Source organism: Tachypleus tridentatus, chromosome 12, assembly GCF_004210375.1.
Source record: "Tachypleus tridentatus isolate NWPU-2018 chromosome 12, ASM421037v1, whole genome shotgun sequence".
Taxonomy (NCBI): domain Eukaryota; kingdom Metazoa; phylum Arthropoda; class Merostomata; order Xiphosura; family Limulidae; genus Tachypleus; species Tachypleus tridentatus.
In genome coordinates this window covers 32,483,039-32,506,652 of record NC_134836.1, presented here as the reverse complement: position 1 = coordinate 32,506,652, position 23,614 = coordinate 32,483,039, and the positions used below count along the sequence as shown (strand labels likewise).

The following is a 23,614-nucleotide window of genomic DNA, read 5'->3' as shown; positions in this document are numbered from 1 at the left end:
TAATTTGAAATTGTATTGGTTTCACATGGGTTCTGCTGAATCATACAAGTTTTTTTTGTCACCTTCATTCCATCTCACTGTGCACACTATTTCATAGATGACTGGTTACTTCTGGCATCATTTAATCAATTGTCAGAACATAACATCCCGAGTCTATGTTCACAAACAACTAAGTGAGGTTTTGTTCTCAGGGCTGATACATTATTCTGGCTTAAAGTAAGTACTATTCATATTATCACCCAGTGACTCCTGTCTGGCTCCATGCTACAGAAAAGGAATCTCAACTCTTTCTCGCTACTTTTTATTCCAAGTAAAAATGAAATGCAATTTGTTTAATGTTAATAAAATACAGTGAAATATTTCTAAAACTTTACATTCATGTTATTTTGTTATTTTTTTAAGACTGTATAACTGAACTTGTAAATTTGGAGGAAATTGTACTGTTTTTTTTAGAAATAAAACATGGAGTAATTCAAAATGCAACTACACAGTCTGACAGAGTGGATGTTGGCTTTTGAATGATATTTAGATTAACTCTTGTGATGGGTTATGGGTCAAAGGCCATGTCATTGCATTTGTTGATTAGCATTCAAAATTTTATTTAACTATTTTATGAATTTGTCAATAAGCTTTGAATCAAATTGAAGATTATAATTCAAACTTTAATGTTATATATGAGTTAATTTCTTAATTTAAAAGTTAGACTTAAAATAACACTTATAGATTTTAGTGAGTTGAGTGGCATGTTGAATGTAGCACTTAAAAATTAGGTGTTTGTAATGTCAGGGCTTAGCCTATAGTTTCATACAAATTAGGAACTAAAACTGCTGATATTAGCAAGATAGAATATGAAATAAGAACCTTGTATATCTTTTTATTTTGCTAAGATATGGTTTGTGTACCAAATCAAACAAGGTGGTGGCCCTGTTCAACTTTTCCATATTTTTTGAAACAGTCCCTTATATACTGTTACTACAATATGATATGTGAATAACCAGATGATAGCTTAAATATTCCTTTTGTGGTTTTCTCAGCCATTTTAATCTGTGAAAAGGCTACCACATTCTTTTGAATAAATATTTTATGAAGGTAGATTTGTTTTTACTCTGCTTGAAGCTTCATACTTTTTACAGTCTAAATACATCTTAGTAACTAAGCTTAATAAATTATACTGTATTTCTGTTATCCATGTAGTTATTTATGATTTTTTGGTTATTCATCTGTATATATAAAACCTAAAAAAAACTGATATCCTCCATGTTTGAAATTTTAAGACTCAACAATCTGTGTCCAGCAGCAATCAAATTGAAAGGTCATAGTGAGAAGAGAATTGTTTGCTTTACTTCTTGATTTACTGTTCTATATTTTAATTAAAATAAGTTTCTTATTTCTAAATAGTAATCTATATACAAATATAATGTATAATTCAATTGTTACTGTATATTGCAAAATATTAATCCACTAAAACAGCTCAGACAAGACAGGGAAGACTAAAAGTCAGTTGTATATTACTGGATATGTACTGTCAATGCAAGTTATGTAATGTTAGGCATGACTGTGAAAGTCAGTATAATACAAACTATATAGTTTTATTAGCTACGTAGACTGAACATCTGTATTTTCTTACGTCATTCTAGCATGAAAAAAAGCGTAATTTATATTTCCTAATTTTTTATTATGATTGCGAGGTTGGTCAAGTGACAAACTCCTTGTAGAGTATAGAAAATAATGTAAAATAGTCTTACTCAAACATTTGAAATGCATTTAGGAGGTTTCAGAGATTATGCAAATTAATATTCGAAGCAAAGAATAGTTTTCTTAATCATAACATTAAGTCACTTTGCACTCAGGCTAGTAACAAAACACTACTTTTACAAACAAATCTTCAGTAAAAATATTTCATTAAAAATCTGACTGTGTGTGTAAAAGAAACTTATAATCTTTACTAAAATCTACCATATCTTGTGAAGATGTACATGCTGTCAAAAGTTATAGTTCAAATACTTAACGTGCGCATATGTGTGGACAAACTTGCGTATATTATACCGAGCCAGTAGTGAAAGGGTTTATTGAACAAATGTTATTAATTTAACTAATATGATTTAAAAGTTACAAAGCAGGGATTTGTCAATATTTATGGTAAATTGTTCATCTGCAAAAGAGGACAGCTTTTTACAAAATCACTCAGAAATATCTGGATAGATAATTGTTACATATTTCTTTTCACCAAAGCAAGTGATATATATATATATATAGATGTGGATATATATCTGCAATATAGATGTTTAGTTCATTCTTTGATTTGCTAAATCCAGTGTTGTGAATTGTATTTTTACATATTCAAAACTCGTCAGTGCAAACTGAGTCAGCAAATCCAAGAAGTACATTTAAGCCTCTTACACATGCTATCATTACAATTCAATACCACTTAGATTATGTTCAATTCTTGTCAAATCTAATTTCAGTATCCCAATATACCAAAATTTGAGTCACACTGGATATACACTTAATTTGTCAATAAAGTAATTAACTTTTGCCTTCTGTGATATTGAGATACAGTTAATATTGATGTACTCATGGGTATTGTAACAGGATTAACTTGTGTATAGACATCTTGTTTGACTAATATGTTTTGATATTAACTGTTGGCTTTTGTAGACTGTTCTTTGAAGTGGTGTCTTGATATTAGCAACTTGATAGTAGATTTGATAAAATTTGTTTGTAATACTGAGAAACATCTAGTAAAATAATGTTGATATATTGATTACTTTTTATACAAGAAGTATGTATCTGTAACTGAAATGTAATAATTGGTGATTGCGTTTGTTTGTCTTCACACTAGTATTTGTTATAGTGTGTGTTCTGAGCAAAAATATAATACCTGTATTTTTTTTTTATTTCCACAATAGTCTTGGTTATGGCGTATGGCCTCAACTGTGAAAGATATATTTATACCTTCCTGGCTGATGGGAAGTACTCGGAACTCCTTAGCTGATGAAGATGACTTGATGGTGGAGGAAAATACATTGAGATGGAATGAATCAACATTTGAAAGAAAGGCAAAAGATAGAAATAATTTAGTGTCGGAAAAGAATGAAGAAAAACCATTTTCACAAAGTGAATATGCATCTCAGTCATCTAAAAATCTAGAGATAGCTGGAAAAAGTAATTACTTAATTTCAAACCAATGGCAAAATTTATCCAAACATTCTTCAACTAATCAAGATGAAAAAGATTATGATGAGAATGAAGATTTCTCTCTTCAAAAAGATGCTGATGATCCCTGTAAAGTACTGAGTGAAGCTTCAGACCTCGCTGTCAAAAGATTGTCTACCAAGGGCCATGAAGATGAATCATCTCATCTTGAAATTAATGGTAAATGGTTAACTTCCAAAATGTTATTGTAGGCTTAATATAACAAGCAATAAGCTTTCATTTATTTTCAAGTAGAACTACAGTTATTTTTGTTTAAAAAAGTGTTTCATTCTTAAAATTATTTTAAATAAATCAGATTTCTTAAACTGAAGATGACCTAGGAAGGTTGAAACATTGTTCTATTCTTATCAGTAATAGTGTTAATACCCATAAGAGCCGTTTTGAGATACAAATCAGGTTTCATACGTTATTAATAGAAATATACAGTACCAACCACCTGCAGAATTTGGAAGATGCTAAACATATAGCAAGTAGTGGTATTTAATATGGAGAAAATGTTTTGTTTGTTAAATGGTTTTAAAGTAGTAATTGTATTAGCTAAACATGCTCTCATTCTCTTTAAATGAATTGAGCATTCTGAAAACTGACTTTATTCCCAATGGATAACAAGGGATTACTTGGCTTAAACTACGTAACTTCTTTTATCACTACTGCAGTCTTAATCGGGAAATCAATTTTTTTTTATACTCAATTCAGATTTACAAGATATACATCTATTATTCTTTTAAACTCTACTAAGAGTTCCATCATTTACCACACTTGTATTAGTAACACTAAAATAAGTGAAATCATTTGTAAGTTTCCATATCTTGAACTTGTGACTTGTTATGTCATCAGCAGTATTTTAAGAAAATGTTATCCTTGTTTATAAATTAAAAGCTTCTTATAATCTTAAGAAACCTTGATTTTGTTCTGAAATCTTTCTTTCCAGTGAAAACATGTTTAGAAATTTGGACATGGCTCTGAACAGTAATCTCTCCAAACCTGTAATCATTCTAGTAATTATTCTCTAAAATGCCTTCAGTAACACAATGTTTTCTTAAATAAATTAACCAAAACTAAATAGAATATTCCTTGTGAAGTCAGACTTGCATCTTATAAAGTGATGAATTCATACAACAATCACTAAATTATTCCTATGCCTGAAATTTTAACATTTGTGATCAGGAATGTTGATACTTGGTATTCAACTAGATTAAATAAATGTAGTGAAAAAGCATTGCAAAAAAACAGGTTGGCTTCAGTCTTATGCCAAGGGACATTGATGTCACTATATTTGAAACATTTCTCAGAATGCTCTACACTTAATTTTACAGATGGATATAACACAAGTATATTTAATAAGCTCTACTAATTATTAGATTGTTTTTAGTTTTGATTTAAGTACAGTGATTATTCTAATTGGAAGTTAATTATCCTTAATTGTTACATATTTTTTTAAACAAACATAAAAATCACTTTGTGATGCCAATGTAATAACTGAAGCACCAACATTTGAATCTGATGTAATCTGATTGTACAGTACTACAATGAGGCATCTCAAAAATATTTTCAGTATACGAGTCAGTTGTATGGGTATGGTATCGGGCTTGCAGTTTTATGCTAAAAACAAAGGGCCCATTATTGAACTTTATTATATCACATATATTAGAGTTTAACTTCAATATCTATTATTAATATAGTAGACTAAATAACTGAGGTAGATTCTTGCAGTGAAATAAAAATAAAAATAATCACTCAAATATCGATATACTAAACATGTTGTTTCAGAATAGGTTTAATATACTCATCACTGCAATACTGCAAAGATAAGTAAAGTCCTTTTGGTGTTTCAAACTTCAGTACTGTTTCCACTGGAAAGTGGGTTCTTTATTTTATTACTATTATAGTAACAAGTGCATGCTGATGATCAAATGATATCAACAACCACTTTGATAGTATTACATGAATTAACTACCTTTGGTCTTGTTTGAACATGCACATTAATTGGTTGAATTGAGAGAAAGAGGGAAATAAAATATTGTGAAATTAGTAACATGTTATGTAACCACACTGTTGAACTTGCCATTAAAATCCTAGAAACAAAGTTATATTTTGGACTCGAAGAACATGAAAGTTTACGAGTTTTAAGAGTCCAGAACTGTTCCACATTCAAGTTCTGTTTTGCACATCCCTGTGCCTATGGGAGAAAAATATACTTAGTGCTATGATAGAATTTTTAGTCACCATGGTTATCTGACATCTGGGGTTTGTTGAGGCTTGCAGTAAGGCATGCAAAAGTCAAGCTGATTTGAGAAATTTTTTTAAACTTTCGTGAAACTATAATACTGTTAAAATTTTTTTAAGATTGTTTTGATTTAGTTTTTAAACTTTTTTTAGTTTTCATTTCTGTTTTATAAACCAGTTGGTTTGTTTTTCCATTTTTGGCCATTTCAGTTTTAGTTTTTCACAAAAATCAAACACTAATGGTATATAACTATTTTCTCATTACACTAAACTTTGTGGGTTTTATTAAGTGGATTTTACATTATTTGAAATTTCAAGTTGAAAATTAGAATTATCTTGTACACAACTTCAAAATAATATTTTTAGTTGTTTTAATTAAAAATTCTAGTATTGCATTATTTTTTCCTACAGAATCTTTTGTTGTAGTTAATATTGTGACACTTAAGTATCATAATACTAAGTCATGTTGTTGTTATCATTAATGCAGATATTAAGAAATAGTGTGATATTAGAATGTTGTGGATTAATATCAGATTTGATCTGCATAAAACAGGGAAATATATTTTGAATATTTTATTTCTTTCAGTTTTTAGTTTGATGGATATACTTATAATTACTTTTTCTTTTCTAAATAACTTCAACCAGGCTTGACAAAAGAAAATGGTGATAAAAAGCTATTAATGTAGCTACTTTTTATTATTGTGTGTGAAAAAGTGATGAGGTTGTTGTGGGGTTTATGAAAAAGTGGCTAGTGTTGTGGCTTTATTGTATTCTAAAGCTATTAGACATTAACAGTTGTCACAGCTAACCTATACACTCATCATACATACATACATATACGTATAAGTATATATATTGAATTTTTAGGTGACGATCAGTCTGACAACAGTGAAGAATCTGGATCAACTAGTGGCTGTTCATCTTTGCTGCCATCTGGCGAACGTCATCATGGGGTAGGGTTGCAACTGAGTGAGGCTGCTCTTGAACGAATTCGTAAAGAACTTTCCGAAAAACGTGATTCTAGTGAAAGGTCCAAAAGAAAAGATGTTGCAGTGGAAACTGATATAAATAATTCTGTTGGTAAGTTGACCACATGAGAAGATATAAAAGTAAACCATTGTATTGAGAAAAAAAAAACAAGATACAAGTAAATACTTTTATACTTGATAGTCAGCAGGCTTATTTTTCAGTGGTTTTTTTATTATTACAAATAATTCAGCTTTTGATGTGTAAAAAATTCATACATGTAATATAGACTTTGATCTACCAGTTTTGGTGTTTATTCTTGGAACCCACAAATTAAGAGTACCCATTTGAGGTCTCTTCACTTCATTGGTTTGTTATATTATTGGTTTTTGTACAAAACCATTATACATTTAGGGTATAATACCCTAGTTACAACATTTTCCTAGTAAGACCAAGTTTTTCTTGTGTGGATTTCTGTACTTGATGAGGAGACCTCCCAGAGAAGGCTCTTACTTTCAGTTTGCCTCCTCTGGAATCTAAATGTATGTCCATGTGTTTACCTGTGAAGGGGAGGAGAGAATCCTGGAGGTGAAAGGGTCCAACCCTAACACACCACTTTAGCCTTGGATTCCTGTAGCTGAGCAGCCTTGGGGTGACTCTCCATGGTTAACAGGTGTTGTGGACATTGTGTCTGATGCTGGTGTTTGACTATAGTGAGCATGAAACCTTGTGGCATTAATGAAATGTCCGTGTTTGGGATTGTAGTGCATTCACTTGTAGGGCTCCATGGTGGGTGGGGTCTGTGGGTATCAAAATATTTTTTTCTTTACTATGGATCCCCCAAGGTAAAATAAAATAATACAAAAGCAGACCACAAGTAAATGATCACATCTTGAAGATTCTGAACAGCACTCTTCAACTTCTTTAAAACCTATACCTCAGTTTCTGATATTACATTCTTTATCTTACAAATCTTTAGGGCAAATGTCTCCCTTTTTCATTCAGAATGGACTAGAGGGGCTTGTTAGCTCTCCTAAGTCATTCAAAAAGCTATGTTCTGGGGACATCTTGGTGGAAACATCTACTCTTAAAACCCCTCGTTGTGGATTCCTGTACATGGTGAGGGGATTTTCCAGGGAAGGTTCTGTTCTTTCAGTTTACCTCCTCTGGGATCTAAACATCCACCCACGTTTTTGCCATGCATGGCGACCCATGAAGTGGAGGAGAGGATCCTGGTGGTTTTAGGGGTCCAACCCTAACACACCACTTCGGCCTCAAATTCCTGTAGACAGCCTTGGGGTGGCCCTCCTTGGGTTATTTGGCTGGTCCACATGGGCTATGGTCAACCAAGTACCAGTGTTGGGTGTTTTCAACAGGTGTTGTGGACATTGTATCTGATATTGGTATTTGAGTATAGTGCTCACGAAACCCTGGCGTTGCTGCAGCGTCATTGCTTGACGTTGTAGTGCATCCCCTCATCAGGTTTCATGGTGGATGGGGTCAGTGGGTACTGAAATTTCCCTTTTTTTATTATGGATCTTCCAATTAAAAACTTAAAATAGTGAGAAAACAGTCTACAGGTAAATGGCCACGTCTTGAAGATTCTGAGCAGCAATCCTCACCATCTGTACCACCTGTTATACCTCATTTTCTTATTTTGCATTCACTTTCAGTCAAACCTTTAGTGCATATGTCTCCCTTTTTTATTCAGAAGGAACTAGAGGGACTTGCTGGCTCTCCAAAGTCAGTAAAGAAGCTTCGATCTGGTGACATTGGTGGAAACATCCATATCTGAACACAGTGAACTCATCTTGCATTCAAAGCCAATTGTGATATACCTGTTGAGGTTACACTTCATACTAATTTGAATTCATCATGAGGAGTTATTGTTGAGATGAATTTGAAGAACATCCCCGAGTTGGAGATCCTTGTTGGTTTCTCCGCCCAAAGAGTTTTTACAGTAAGGCGTATCTTCACTTTTAAAGATGGAATTATGATTCTGACCATGTCCTAATTTTAACATTTACATCACCACAACCACCTGCCACCCTCAAGGCTGGTTATCTAAATTGTAAGGTACAGCTATATATTCCAAACCCTCTTGGATGTTTTCAGTGTCAGTGGTTCAGTCACTTGAAGACATCGTGTTGTGGTTCCTTGATGTGTGTTCATTGCAGTTACTAAGACCATGATACCTATGAGTGCAAAATGGACCCTCATTGTGCTAACTGTAGTAGCTGTCACCCCTTACTTTTGGTTTTGCTCAAGGTGGGTGGAGGAAAAAGAGGTAGTGTTTGAAAATACTTCACAACATTTCTTACTTTAAGGCTCAAAAGTTACTCTTCACCACTCCATCTGAGATATATGCTGCTGCACTCAGTTCTGCTGTTATGGTGGGACTGTAGACAGACATCTCTGTGTCTTTGTCAATTTACATCAAGAAATCAAAGAAAAAGGAAGAGAATTGCTCAAAGGTATGCTCTTCCATCATAATAATGCCTATCTCACAACTCGTGTGGTGCCATCTAAATAAGGCCTATCTCACAACTCGTGTGTTGCCATCAAAATAAGGCCTATCTCACAACTCGTGTGTTGCTTTGTAAGCTATTCATGGTGCTGCCTTTGGGTTTAGTTACCCCTTTACTTTCTGGATTTAGCTCTAAGTGACTTGTTTCTCTTTCTTAACCTTAAAATCTTCCTGAAAGGTTTTAAGTTTTTAAAGTGATAATCTTGTACATTGTTGAATCATAGAGGACAATACAAGTTCTTTCAGAAGGACATATAGGACTTCAAATGCTACTGGCACAAGTATATAGATTCAGAAGGAAGTTTTGTTGTAAAATAAATCACAATTGTATCGGTGTCTTTTGTTTATAGGCTGGGTTACAAACATTTTGGACTTGCACAACCTAATTTGTTTACCTGAATACCCATTGCTCCTTAGTTTTGATTTGTTGTGCCTGTGAAGTAAACCCACTGGAGTTTTAAATCATATAACAAACACCAAAGTGGTGAAATTGCTGATTTTTTTTCACTACCTGTTTAAATAATTTATTATTAAAAGAAAAGCAACACAAGTGATTAAGCATAGTAGATATTTTAAAGTTGTTCATGAGGTCTATTCTAAATACAAAGTAATACATTATTGTTATACATGGTTATATAGTTTCAGAACTAGTAGTCGACAATAATTCAAATTTTTAACATTCTTGTAATTGCATTTAATTTACAAGGGATGATTTGTTGTCATTAAAATGTTAATATAGAGATAATTAACATTCTTTAACAGATTTAGTATGAATGTTTTTAATGCTAGTCGGAGTTTAAGAAAAATTATAAAGATCTTGGTTGTTCAACAAGCATTGCATAGTATACATTCAAGTAAACACTGGGATGAGAGAGGGTGTAGAGGATAAAGGTTTACCTTGTGCTGAGCTCTCAAGAGACTCTTGTGGTGTGGAGTACAATATTTATAATTTGTGTCAGTTAATAAAACTGGATCATCAAAGTACCAAGCATATTTAGTATATCATGTTACAACCTCTGTAAAGAAATTGATTGGAGAGGATAGGCTTTAATATTTTAAGCAGATCATGACACCAAACAGATTATATGAAAACTTATTTGGCAAAGAAAGAAGGCTTAGAAGATTTCCAGCACTTAAAATACCACAAATTCTTGACCTTATTCTGATAGAATAGGGATTTCATAATAAAGATGGAAACAGTTGACAAGAAACAAAATGTTTTTACTTAATAAAGCTTCATCTGTTTTAGAATACATATATTCTGTTTATGGCAAACTCTAAAAATACCACTAACCTCTTGCTACGAACTTGATCAGTTTAACTGAGTTTGACACCAAGTTGACCTTTAGAGATTCAATATTATAACTTATAATATCTTCACAAAATTTTGGAATTTTTCATTAAATACAAGTCTTTTGCAGACAAAAAGTCAATTTTTAATGCATTTTTACTGAAAATTTCTCTGAATATATGGATCCAAAGCATTAATTGCTCCAAGTGCAAAGTAATTTTATGTGAAAATTAAAAATATTTTTCTTTATTGAATAATTCTTAAATTTCATTTCAGTAATGATGAAAAAACCCACTTGTGGAGAAAAATGTGTGTAAAAATGGCTGGTTTGGGTTGAGAAAATTTTTGAACAAAGAAGGTCGAAATGTTGTTTGCTTCTCTACGTAAAAATTTTCTCAACCCAAACCAGTCATTTTTACACATGTTAAATTTCATTTGTTCAGTCTCTTAAACCTTCTAAATAAATTTGAACTTTTTTTTTCTTTCAGGGCTGATCATTTTGACTAACTTCACTGTTATTATAAATAAAGTACAAAATACATTTATATCACATTTTTTCTTTTTCCATAATAACTCCGTATTATAGCAGAAAACTACTTTTGTTTAAATGGCTTAAAACTCTCTTTACAGTGTCTGTTCCTACATAAGTCATTGGCCTTTGAATCATGTGTAACTTAACTTTGTCACACTTGTTACAAGTAATGACTTGTTTTAACGTATGAATGATTATCTTGGTGGATAGGTTTAAAAAGTATACAGCTCATTATATTTGTTACTTTTAAATACTCAGGATTTAGTTTTTGGTTTACATTTTGTTTTGACAATTTATGTGTCACTGTATATGTAGTTATAAATGAGTTAGAAATATAAATGTGTTTAGTGCAGACTTTTTAAAAGGAAGTCATTATGAGGGGAAGTTTGGAGATGATATGCAAAGTAACAGGAGACTGGAAGTTTGTTTTTGAAAATGTGTATCTAATATTGTTTAAAAGTGAAATGGTAATCATGTAGTAGTTATTTGTGTAGATGTATTTTTTCTGTGTTAAATTGAGTAATTTGAGCAGGGATTAAAAATTATTTAAAAGTGCTGTTAATAGGTTTCATTTGGAGAGGTAGGAATAAAGCTGGTAACATTAATATAAATGCCTATAAGTCCTTTTACAACAAACAGAAACAGAAAAGTGTTTATAATGTTTAGTAATTCTGATATCAAAGAAAGTTAAAGATTGCTCTGTTTTTGAGTTTGAATGTGAATTTAATATTAGGGTGTTGGGAGTTCAGTTAAGTAAGAAATATGCTGAACAGAAGAGATGGGATTTGATGGACTCCAATCTTGACAGAAGTAGAATTTGTACTAGTGAAAGCTGTGGGACACAGTTTAAAGAAAAATGAAATCAAATTACATGAGACATTTGAGAAAATGCACTGACATCATGCCACAAAGATGACAAGTTATTGATGCCACATTTGGTCACATTAAATTTTAACATTTATGAGAACTTAGATGTTAATTTTGTAGCAGTTTCTAGTAAGAATAATTTTAAATAATAAAATTAATTTCTGTAATAAATCAATGACTATTTTATGTGCAAGTGTCATAAAATTACAGATATTTAAATGTTCCAATAAACTACTCTGCAGCTCCAAGAAATCCATCAGTTGCTCTCAGCATTTTTTTGATAATCTTTCATTAAGTTTTGGGTATAATTCATCTGTACATCTAGCTGTAGGTAGCAGTCCAGAAAAAAAGGCCAAACATTTTTAATGGAGTTTGTTGTAATTATTAATTGCCCCTATTAAATAACAGTTGCCAGTGTTATGTGCTCCTGAATGAACTACAAAGAAACTATTCCGTGGTATCAGAAAATGTATTTATTTCTAATCTTTACTTGTTTTTTTTATCTCTAACACTGTAGTGGCCACTTTTAGATTTAGTTCATATTCAGTTCTTACTATTGCATATACCAATAAGGATGGTCACACAGCCCTTTTTATTTCTCTGTAGAGAACAGTTCTACACAAAATCAGTCTTCATTATGGACTGCTAATGGTGGTCATCTCACAAAACGATTAGCCAAACCTCAAGCTACTGTAAGAGGTCAAAGACCATCATTTTCAATGTCGAGTTTTGGGACCCCTGTTGTGGTAAGCTGTGATTTTTTTTGCTTATAACTGATTGAATTTTTATGGTTTGTAAAATGTTCTTAATGTGTGTAGTATGAAGTTGATCAACTTATTTTGATATCTTTTATGATGTTGATGAATCCGCATGAAATATATATGTAGTAGAGATAGGTGCTATTGGTATACCTTCCCTTTTATGATAGCATGTAATGGGAACAGTTAGATTATAAATTGTGTGTGTGTCAATAAAGAATAAATAAAGTGGTTTGTATAGCAAGTTGTTATTCTGTAGAAAGCTACTAGCTAGAGCTTCTATAGAAGGGAACTATGGAATGTAATAATTTTAAGAAGTTTCTATAGCTTCATTAGGCACTTTTTTCATTCCCAAAATATTTTAATATTATGTGTGTTTGAAAACTACAAAAAAATTGTGATAAAATAAGTGACGCTGTTTAGGTTTTGCAAGCACAGTAGGTGAAAGCAAACCACCCTTGTAACTTAAATAAACAAAGACAAAATAACTGAAAGAAAAGAAACTATGTTTATGTAAATTGATCACAATAAAATATTGTTAGTAGAGATCACAATATATAGTGTCAGAGATAATGAAAATGTCATCTCAAATGTTTGTTAAATCGTAATCAATTTTTGACATATTTTTGTGTTATAGACAGATTTAGACTGCTGCAGTTAGCTTTCTAACTGTGTAACAAGAGCTGTTACAAATTCATCAAAACTAGTCATTAACTTTCCTATGGGAATAAAGCTTGTACATGTAATAAAATTGATACTTATCTGTTATACAGTACATCATTTGATATATTAAATCCTAGACTTCCTGTGAGTTAGAGGTAAGATATAATAATTAAACATAAAAGAGAAGTATTAAAAATTTTAAATAGAGAGGATGTGACAGGTGGGTGGGAGGGATCTTAATAATTTAGTAATTTACATTTAATTTCTTCCTTTTTCAAGAGATAAAACAGAGAAACAAGAAGTCCAGAGAAAAAATGCTATGTGTCACACTAGGGGACATTCAGGATTTAAAAAAATATTACCTGGTAGAATTAGGAACTTAAAATTTAAACTATTAGAATATGGATTATCAGCTAAGATTTAGCTATACTAATTGGTATAATATAAACAAAGTAGTTCAAAGCATTTTGAATGTAAGAGAAACTTTATGTGCAGTAAAGGATACATGTGGTGAAATTTTTAACAGGTATCAGTAAGGTAAAATTGGCTGGGTATATATGTATCTTGGAACTTCATGAACAACAAAAGAAATTTTCTAAGATTAAAGGGAACATTTTAATGTATTTTTTTAAAAAACTATTGCATACAAAATTGTATAAAACTCGCAATATGTGATTTTTGTATTGTCAGAAGTTGTGAAGATCATTATGAACTTTCATTGTTACCTATGGTTAAATTGCTGCAAACAGATTTCCTGTCTTGCTACAGCTAATGCAGATATCAGAAGTAGATACTGTTTATTGAGAGAACAGCTTATTAAATAGTATTGTTATTTTCATCAAGATCATACATTAAACCAAAAATTAATTTCATTTATGATTATGTTATTATGCCAATAACTGTTTAATGCTCAGCATTATACTATAAAAATGTTAATCTTTTCTGGTTTAGAGAAGAGTTGCTAATATCCTTAAATATTTTGCTTCTTACATATGTTTTCATACATTTGTGTATGTCTATTTGGCACTGGAAATGAAGAAACTAATTCATTTTTATTTTTATGAAACAAGTTAGTTATTATATTTATCAGTGTTTTCCTGTTTAAGAATGAGTTGTTGCATAATTTTTAACATTTAAATGAATGATCAAAATGAAATTCAAATTGTTTAATCTTGAAATACTGTGTAATCTTGAGGTTAGAAAGCTACGTCATAGTCCTTTCCGAGTAGTGATATTCTATTATCAAAGCAAATTAAAAAACAAAACTGAATAAACTGTACAATTCACTATTTAGTCCTATGCTTACAGGTCCTCTTTCTGTGGATGTCACATGGTTTTATTGAATTAATTTAATTAAATAACTTCACTGTCAATCACATAAATGAAATTAACATTATAGTATGTGTTATGATTAACACGTTATTCATTGTTTTATATTCTGTTTTAATTCCTTTCGTTCAAATGAAATTTCTAAAAACATTTTAGTTGGTTTTGTTGTCCCAAGTTAGTTTTAACAAGCATGTAGAAGTCTTAGCTTTTAGTCATTGTAACTGTTAATTCTTCTTGTGGGCTAGACCTCAGTGTCTGAAAAGAAACTAATTGCAGGTTTACAGATCCTTTTAGCTTCCTTAGAGCAAGTTCAAAGGAAGCAAAAATCTCTCTGGATCTCTTAACAGGAGCCCCACACACTTTCTATGTGTAATTCTACTATTTTGCTCTGTGCTATTTCTGTTGATGCTTATAGCTAACAGAAGTACTTTTTGTATTGATGCCCTTGCTAGAACTTGAGTTGTTTGACACATTACTTAAATTGCATTTGTTTTATATTTTTGTTAATAATGTGTTGTTTTAAAATACATATCAAAAAGGTTTAATAATTTTTTAAAATTAACCCAAAAACTTTGCCTCAATTCAAGACGTTTAGTGTAGTTCTCAAGTGCATTTTTTTTCACTAGTGATAATTTAATGATGCTTCTTATCATATATGATAAATAATAATGTGAAAGGACAAGACAGGAAAACAAAATGAAAAATAAACTAGATGTGAGAAAGTAAAGACTTGTATTTAAGAATAGAACCAAAAGATCTTTTAAGTTTGTTTCCTGCCAAGACAATGGGAGCCTTTGAATTTACAATGCTAAAATCAGGTGTTTGATTCCTTTCTGAGGACACAGCAGATAGACTGATGTGACTTGGCTCTAAGAAAAACACTTCTTTACATTTATTCAATGAAATATTAAAAGACATGTCCATTTTTTTCATATTTTAATTTTAAAAATTTCATTGCATTCCATGTTGGTGATAACTTGAAATATTTAGAGCTTGAGTGCAGATAACTACGTGAATAAATAAATTGTTAATTAAAATATTTAAAGAAATCTTCAGAAAGCTCATAATTATTATGAGAATTGTTGAACTGTGTATCATTCTCTGCAGAAGAAAGTACACGATGAATTAAGCTCATAAACAGAGTTATACAAATCAGTAGTTTCATCATTTCATAATTAGTTCTTTGTTTTGCATTTAAATTGTAAGATAATTTCCAGAAAATTATAGAAAAAACATTGTTTTAAAGACATTTTGTTAAGAGTGAATAGTGGCAAAATTTTTATACAGTTTTAATACTAAATGTTTTTATTGTCATTCTTTGGACATATTTTTATCTGATTTAGGTTTTTTTTTCTGCTTCTGTTTTTTTTGTGATAACTGGTGTTATTTTAATTTTTATAGCAAGGAACCACGCACTCAACTTTAGAGAGTAGTTTATATGATTCTCCCTTCTATCAAGGGAAAACAACGTATGGTGGGGCTTCTGCTTATCGTCGTGTTAGATTTCTTTCATCTTTACCTTATCAGGTTGGACATAATCTATATAGTATGTCTTTTATATGAACAAATATTTAACTTTTTTTTAAGATTTCTAGGGAATAATATGTGTATTTGAGTGATCCATAACTGGTACAATGTAAGCATACTTTCTTATGTAAAAGGTTACTTTTGGATTTTGGTTGAAATACCTTAGAAATGGTATGGTTATTGTGTCTGAATTTCCACCAATCAGAAATTAACTAATATATGTCAAGAAAGTGGCATATGTTTGTTAAAGAATATATTTTTTTTACAGTCACCATCTTCATATGGTCAGGTAAAAGTAAGGGAAGCCAAAGCTGCAAAAGAAGATCTTAGCTACATGAGTGCTACCTCTAAGCGTATCCTTCAAACACTGGAGAAAATGTCAACACCATTATCAGTAAGTGTTGTATATTTACTTTTGAATAAATTTTTCATGATATCAAGAAGTTTTTCAATATACTTATGATTAAGCATAAGAAATTTTTACTTTCTGCATTTTGTGATCATGTATGATTTTTGCAACAAGTTCAGTATCTTAGCTAGATTTTTTGTGCATTATTCATAAGTTCTAGCAGTTTTAAACTTCTGCAAAATAAATGTCATTAGATTTACAACCACCTTGAAATTTCGGGGGTAGTGTTGATGCATTATTTTTCATAGATTATGAAGATTTGCTGGGTTTTCTCATTTCCAGTTAGTTGCACAACAACTAGTTGTAAACTAATTACAATTCACATTTTAGAAAAGTATTCCTTTCTCATGTTTTTTAGACTATTATGATGCTTTGATTTATCTGTTTACAATTTCAGTAAGATTGTTTAATTTAATTACTTTGTACTGGGAAAGGTGCACTCTCCTTCAGTAAATAAACTTAGTCATTTTTTTAAATTTTCAAAGCTGTAAATTCATATAAATATTAAGAAGAATTAAGGTTTTTTTTTTTTTTTTTGCAGACTATTATTTTGAAAAAGTAATTCTGAAATTTCAACCTACTTCATGCAGAATTTTTTCCTATGGGTCTCAGACTGTGTGTCTGGCATATATAAACTTATGGTTCCTCCTCACTCGTGGCATTTTCAGTTATGATTAATTTATAAAAAAAAAAGTCTTGTTTTGCTTTTGTTTATGTCTTATTTAATTGATTTTAAAGAGGCTTGTGTTTAATCCTGTTTGTCTTCGGAGCCATTTTTAAATCGGTTTCTGTACTGATACTGTTATTGAAAATTTACTTAAATCACTTTACTATTAGTATATTTTAATAGTTTTTGCTCTCATGTGATCAGCTAACAGTTGGTTTCTTAACATTTAAAAGCTGGTAAAGAAGTTGTGTCTACACTGTATAGGCTTCATTCACATGGACAGAGCACACATGCATATGGTTCACATTACCTAGTCATTTTAGTTTTGAAGATCACCCCCCATCAGAAACCATTATTAGTAATTCTTAAGTTAAGGTCAGCTGTGTGCTCCTGCAAAGTGGAAGCTGTTTTACTGTGCAACAGTTTGAAGTTGAATGGCATGTTTATAACCAACAGGAGCAAGGTTCCCCTTAAATATTAACATTGTAATTGGAAGTATGTTTTGTCTTTTGTTTTAAATGTTTTTAGGAGTGTGTAGTGTTTGGCATGTTTCTCACCTTATGTGTATTAGTTTACTAGACAATCAGATTCAATTTATCTTTTACTTTTATATTTTAATTAATAATGCATTGTGTGTTCTAAAATGAGTATTTGTTGCTTGAGTTGCTTAAAGCTTATAAACAAGATGAACTGCACACACCATCTTATTTAGTGGAACGTGAGTCTGTGGCAGTTGGTGTATGAAAACTATCAAGCTTTGCAGGCACAAGCTAATGTATTTCCATGGTTGGCCCCTTGGTGTGGATTCCTGTACGTGGTAAGGGGACCTCCCAGGGAAGGTTCTTTTCTTTCAGTTTACTTCCTCTGGGATCCAAACATCCACCCACATGTTTGCCGTGCATGGCGACCTGTGAAGGGGAGGAGAGGATCCTGGTGGTTGAGGGGTCCAACCCTCACACACCACTTTGGCTTTGAATTCCTGTAGACGGGCAGCCTTTGGGTGGCCCCCCTTTGGTCAATCAGCTGGTCCACTTGGGCTAGAGTCAACCAAGTACCAGTGTTGGAAGTTCTCAACGGGTGTTGTGAACATTGTGTCTGATGCTGGTGTTTGGGTATAGTGGTCACAAAACCCTGGAGTTGCTGCAATGTCCTTGCATGACGTAGTGCATCCCCTCGTAGGGCTACTTGGTGGGTGGGGTAAGTGGTTACTGAAATTTTCATTTTTACTATGCATCCTCCTTCAAAAAATTTAAATAAAATAGTGAAAAACAGTCAATAGGTAAACGACCACGTCTTGAAGACTGAGCAGCAGTCTTCAACATCTGTAACACACGTACCTCATTTTCTTATATTATATTCTCTTTCAGAAAAATCTTTAGGACAAATGTCCCCCTTTTTTTATTCAGAAGGGACTAGAGGGTCTTGCTTGCTCTCCAAAGTCCATAAATAGCTTCAATGTGGAGACATATTGGTTGAAACATCCACAACCCAACACAGTGAACTCCTTGAATTCAAAGGCAATTGGGGATATACCTGTTGAGGTTACCCCTCATGCCACCTTGAATTCATCACGAGGAGTTATTGTTGAGAGGGATTTGAAGAACATCCCCGAGTCAGAGATTCTCGCTGGTCTCTCCACTCAAGGAGTTTTTGCAGTGAGGCGCATCTCCACTCACAAAGGTGGAATTACACTGCCGACAAATAACCTCGTTTTGACATTTACATCACCACATGCACCTGCCACCATCAAGGCAGTTTATATAATTTGCAGGGTACGGCCATACATTCCAAATTCTCTCTGATGTTTCCAATGTCAGAGGTTTGGCCACTCTAAGACGTCATGTCGTGGTTCCCTGACATGTGCTCATTGAGGTGGCAAGGACCACGATGCCTATGAGCGTGACTCGGACCCACATTGTGTCAACTGCAATGGTTCTTACCCTTCCTACTTTTGTTCTTGCCCAAAATGGTTGGAGGAAAAAGAGGTGCAGCATTTGAAAATGACACATAACATTATTTATCCTGAGGCTCGGTAATTGCTGTCCGCCACTCCATCTCGGACATATGCTGCTGCACTTCGTTCCACAACTACAGTGGGAGTGCAGACAGATCTCTCTGTGCCTCCAAGAGAATTGTTTTCAAAACAAATGAAAAGCCTTTTGACCTCCGTGGTTAAAAAGGTCGATGAATCGACTTCCACACCCATCTCTGTTCCTCCCGTACATTCCAACAAACCTCAAGATCCACACCCTTCAGTTTCAAATACAGCCATTTCTTCTGATACATCTTTTTCTCCCACTCCAAGATGCAAAACAATCATTCGTTCGCATCCTCAGTCACTGGAACCCCCTTCCAATAACAAAGACCTGCCCAATTGACCCAGGGCAGGATCCATGGAGGTTGATAACCTCCTCCAACTAAGAACAGTAAGGAAAAAAGACATGGTCATAAACAGAAGGGTTCTCCAGCCACTTTGCCTACCCATTGTAAAAATGACCGCCTTGATACAATGTAACTGTCGAGGTTTACGTTCTAATCTGGATGATATCAAAATACTGATTGCTTCATACCATCCTGTATGTCTTTCCTTACAAGAAACATTTCTGAAACCTGTCGATACAGTCACCTTTCGGCAGTTTTTTCTGTACAGAAATGACAGGCTTTGTGATGGACGAGTACATGGAGGGGTGGCACTATTGGTTGATCAGCATGTGCCCACCCTGTCTTTGCCACTTCACACACCCTTGGAGGCTGTTGCCATCTGTGTTTCCTTGGGTCACACCATCACTGTTTGTTCTCTCTACCTGTCCTCTGGAGAGACATATGATCAATCAGACCTTGATGCTCTCGTTGAACAGTTGCCGTCTCCCTTTCTACTCCTGGGGGACTTTAATGGACATCATCTCCTCTGGGGAAGTGCTGTTATTGATGGGAAGGGTCGCTCTGTAGAGTGTATGCTCTATGATCACAATCTTTCTCTTTTCAATACTGGTTCTTCCACTTATTTTCATGCACCTAGTCAGTCCTTTACTGCTGTTGATCTCTCAGTTTACTCCCCTTCATTATTATCCCATTTTTCATGGAGGGTTGACAGTTATCCACTAGGCAGTGATCATTTTCCTATACTTTTGAGAGAGACTGGCCATGGTTGATGCCACCCTACCCATGTGCCCTGTTGGAAGCTGGATCAGGCAGACTGGTCCACTTTCACTGCTCTCGCAGAACTTGATCCTGCTATCGTAAATCAGCCATCAATAGACGACTGTGTGGCAGCGGTAACTGGCTGTATTATGCAAGCAGCTGCTCAGTGTATTCCTAAAACCTCGACATGTTTTCCACAATATCCTCGTCTGTGGTGGAATCCTGCTTGCCACTTAGCACAGAAGACTCAAACACGGGCCTAGGATACTTTTTGTAGATATCCCACACTTTCGAACCACGTCGCTTTCCAACAGGCCCGTACACATGCTAGGTGGGTAAGACGTCAAAGCCAGAAGGAATCTTGGATTAAGTTCACAACTAGCATATCTTCTACTACCAGTTCCAAGGTCATATGGGACAGATTTCAAAAGGTCAGTTGGCACTACAATTCTGTCTCCCTCCATCTTACTCTCTGGTGGCTAAGAGGAAGCTGATGTTTGGAGCATCGCCGATACTCTAGGTGAAAGCTTTTGCTGGGTATCTAGCACTTCTGCTTGTTCCTCCACCTTCTTGGCTATCAAGACTCGGGCAGAGCGTTCACCTCTTTCCTTTTGAACTGACTATCTTTTTTACTATAATTGTCGCTTTACACTGATGGAACTGAAAATGGCCCTTCATCAGTCTGGCAGTACATCTGTTGGACCTGTTGATGTACACTGTGACATTCTGCGCTATCTCTCTCCTGCTTCTCCTGATATTTGTGTAATTGTTTTTAACCAGATTTGGCAGGAGAATGTTTTTTGTAATGCCTGGCACCAGGCTATTATCTTACTTTTCTCTTAGCCTGGGAAAGATCGCAAGATTCCTTCAAACTACCGTCCAATTGCTTTGACAAGCTGTCTCTGTGAGACCTTAAAGAGGATGGTTAATGCTCCTCTTGTTTGGTTCCTTGAATCAAACAACCTCCTCTCGCCCACCCAGTGGGTTCCAACGACAGCACTCCACCACGGACCACCTAATTCGACATGAAACATCAATCAGAGAAGCCTTTCTCAAATGCTAACATCTTGTTTCAATATTCTTTTACATTGAGAAGGCTTATGACACAACATGGAGGTATGGCATTTTGCGAAACCTTTATATATGGGTTACGTGGCCATTTACCCATGTTTATTAAAAAAATTTTAATGGACAGGAAATTCCAAGTTCGTGTGGGTTCGACACTTTCCCGTTCTTTTGTACAGGAACTTGGGGTTCCTCAGGGCTGTGTTTTGAGTGTCACACTTTTCAGTAAAAAGATAAATGGCATCACTGAACAACTCCCTCTCACTGTTGCAAACGGGCTCTATGTTGACGACTTTCACATCTCGTGTCAGTTGTCGAACATGATATATATTGAGCGGCAACTACAAACTGCCCTGAATCGTGTACTGAAGTAGACTACGGCAAATGGCTTCAATATGTCTCTCTCTTAAACCGCTTGCATGCACTTTTGCCCCCAACGGGGTATTCACCCTGATCCTGAACTCCGTATCGGTGAAGTTTCACTGCCAGTGGTCCATGAGACCAAGTTCTTGGGGCTTATCTTTGACCATTAGCTGACCTTTATACCACACTTAAAGCAGCTACGGGTCAAATGCACAAGAGCACTGAACATCCTCCGTGTCCTCTCTACCATCAGTTGGGGAACGGATCGATGTTCTATGTTAAAGATATATCGTGCTCTTATTTGTTCAAAACTCAACTGTGAATCAATGATCTATGGCTCTGCCAGACCTTGGCCTTAAATGCTGAACCCCATTCATCATCAAGGATTTTGATTCTGCACTGGGGCTTTTTGCATTTCCCCAGTTCAGAGCATATACGTGGAATCTCACGAACCTTCTCTGCACCTTTGCCGTTTGCAACTGTTTTTACTGTATTCTTCAAAACTTCGCTCCTTACCAAAGCATCCCACTTGGGGATGTTTTCTTTTCTCAGTGGGCTTTACTTTTTCAAAACAGACGATCTGCCATTGCTCCTTATAGCCTTAGCATCCAGGTGCAATTAGATGAATTGGGTCTGTCCTTGGAAAACATTGCAGAATCCACTGGTCAGCCCATTCCTCCATGGCTTATTATAACCCCCAAATGTGACCTTTCTTTAACTCATCTGAAAAAGGCAGACACTCCCGATTGGAAGTACCGTCTTTTATTTACTGAACATCTTTTGAACAACCTTTCCATTCCAATTTCTACAGATTGTTCAAAATCAGATGACTCTGTGGGCTCTGCCATGGTTTGTTGTGGTTGTGTGCAGAATCCCCTCTACAGCTTCTGTGTTCACTGCTGAACTGTACACCATATCTCTTGCCCTGGATCATATTGAAGCTGAGCAGTACTCTGACTGCACTGTTTATACTGACTCCCTTTGCAGACTTCTCTGCTGGCCTTGGAATCACTTCACGTTGGCTCACACCTTGTTCTCGCTGATATTCAAAACCGACTGGCCCATTTCTCATTAACATCTACTTCTATCCAGTTTTTCTGGAAACCAGACCATGTTGGTATTTGTGGGAATGCGCTTCCAGACATGGCAGCTAAATCTATCTGCTCTGGCACTATCACTACTGTGCCTATTCCGTACATGGACTATGGTCCTGTATTCAAGGCTCGGCTCCATGCGAGCTGGCAGTCCACTTGGAGTGAGCAACGTGACAACAAGCTTTTTCAAATAAAACCCTGTATTGGACTTTGGCCGTCTAGCTTCTGTAAGGGTCGGAAGGAGGAAGTTGTTCTAACTAGACTATGCATTGGTCACAGTTTTTTAACTCATTGTTTTCTTTTATCTGTAACTGATGCACCAGTGTGTAGTTTGTGTAACACTCAAATCACTGTAAGCCACATTTTACTTTCCTGCCATCGTTACGACTCTCAATGACGGCACTATTTTAAACATGTTCTGTCCCAGGGTTTGCCTGTAACATTGGACAGTGTTATTAGTTATGGTGACACTGTCCACCTTGATAAAGTTTTTAGTTTTTTAATGGCCATTAATCTTTTTAACCTCATTTAAGTGTTGGATATTTATTCATTACACCTTTTTAATTGTGGTTTCCTTTTCAGAGTCTCTATCTCTCTAGTTCAGTTTGACATTGTAAAATGGCCAGAACATTAAATAACTCAACATCAGGACTGGAAAGGCCAACTTCAGGTGACTAACACTGCTGTTTGAACAGCTTTTTAATTGTGGTTTCCTTTTCAGAGTCTCTATCTCTCTAGTTCAGTTTGACATTGTAAAATGGCCAGAACATTAAATAACTCGACATCAGGACTGGAAAGGCCAACTTCAAGTGACTAACACCGCAGTTTGAACTACCCGTTAATCGTCCTGGCAAGTTGTTATTACACTTTTGCTGCATGTCTTTTAACACTTTTCTCACTTTACATTTTGATATTGGCCGTAATAACACATAACCCAGAACCAGGACTGGAAAGACCAACTTCAGGTGACTGA

At 34.3% G+C, this 23,614-nt stretch overlaps 1 protein-coding gene across 4 annotated transcripts in view; it reads left to right on the top strand.

The window, feature by feature from the left end:
• Positions 1-23,614, top strand: part of LOC143235521 (uncharacterized) — an 81,130-nt gene that overhangs the window by 7,564 nt on the left and 49,952 nt on the right. For all 4 annotated transcript variants that reach the window (XM_076473749.1, XM_076473748.1, XM_076473751.1 and 1 more), the window contains 5 exons: positions 2,910-3,375; positions 6,310-6,522; positions 12,232-12,371; positions 15,777-15,902; positions 16,171-16,296. In XM_076473749.1, coding sequence (XP_076329864.1) covers positions 2,910-3,375; positions 6,310-6,522; positions 12,232-12,371; positions 15,777-15,902; positions 16,171-16,296 — 1,071 coding nt within the window. The remainder of the gene's footprint in view (positions 1-2,909; positions 3,376-6,309; positions 6,523-12,231; positions 12,372-15,776; positions 15,903-16,170; positions 16,297-23,614) is intronic.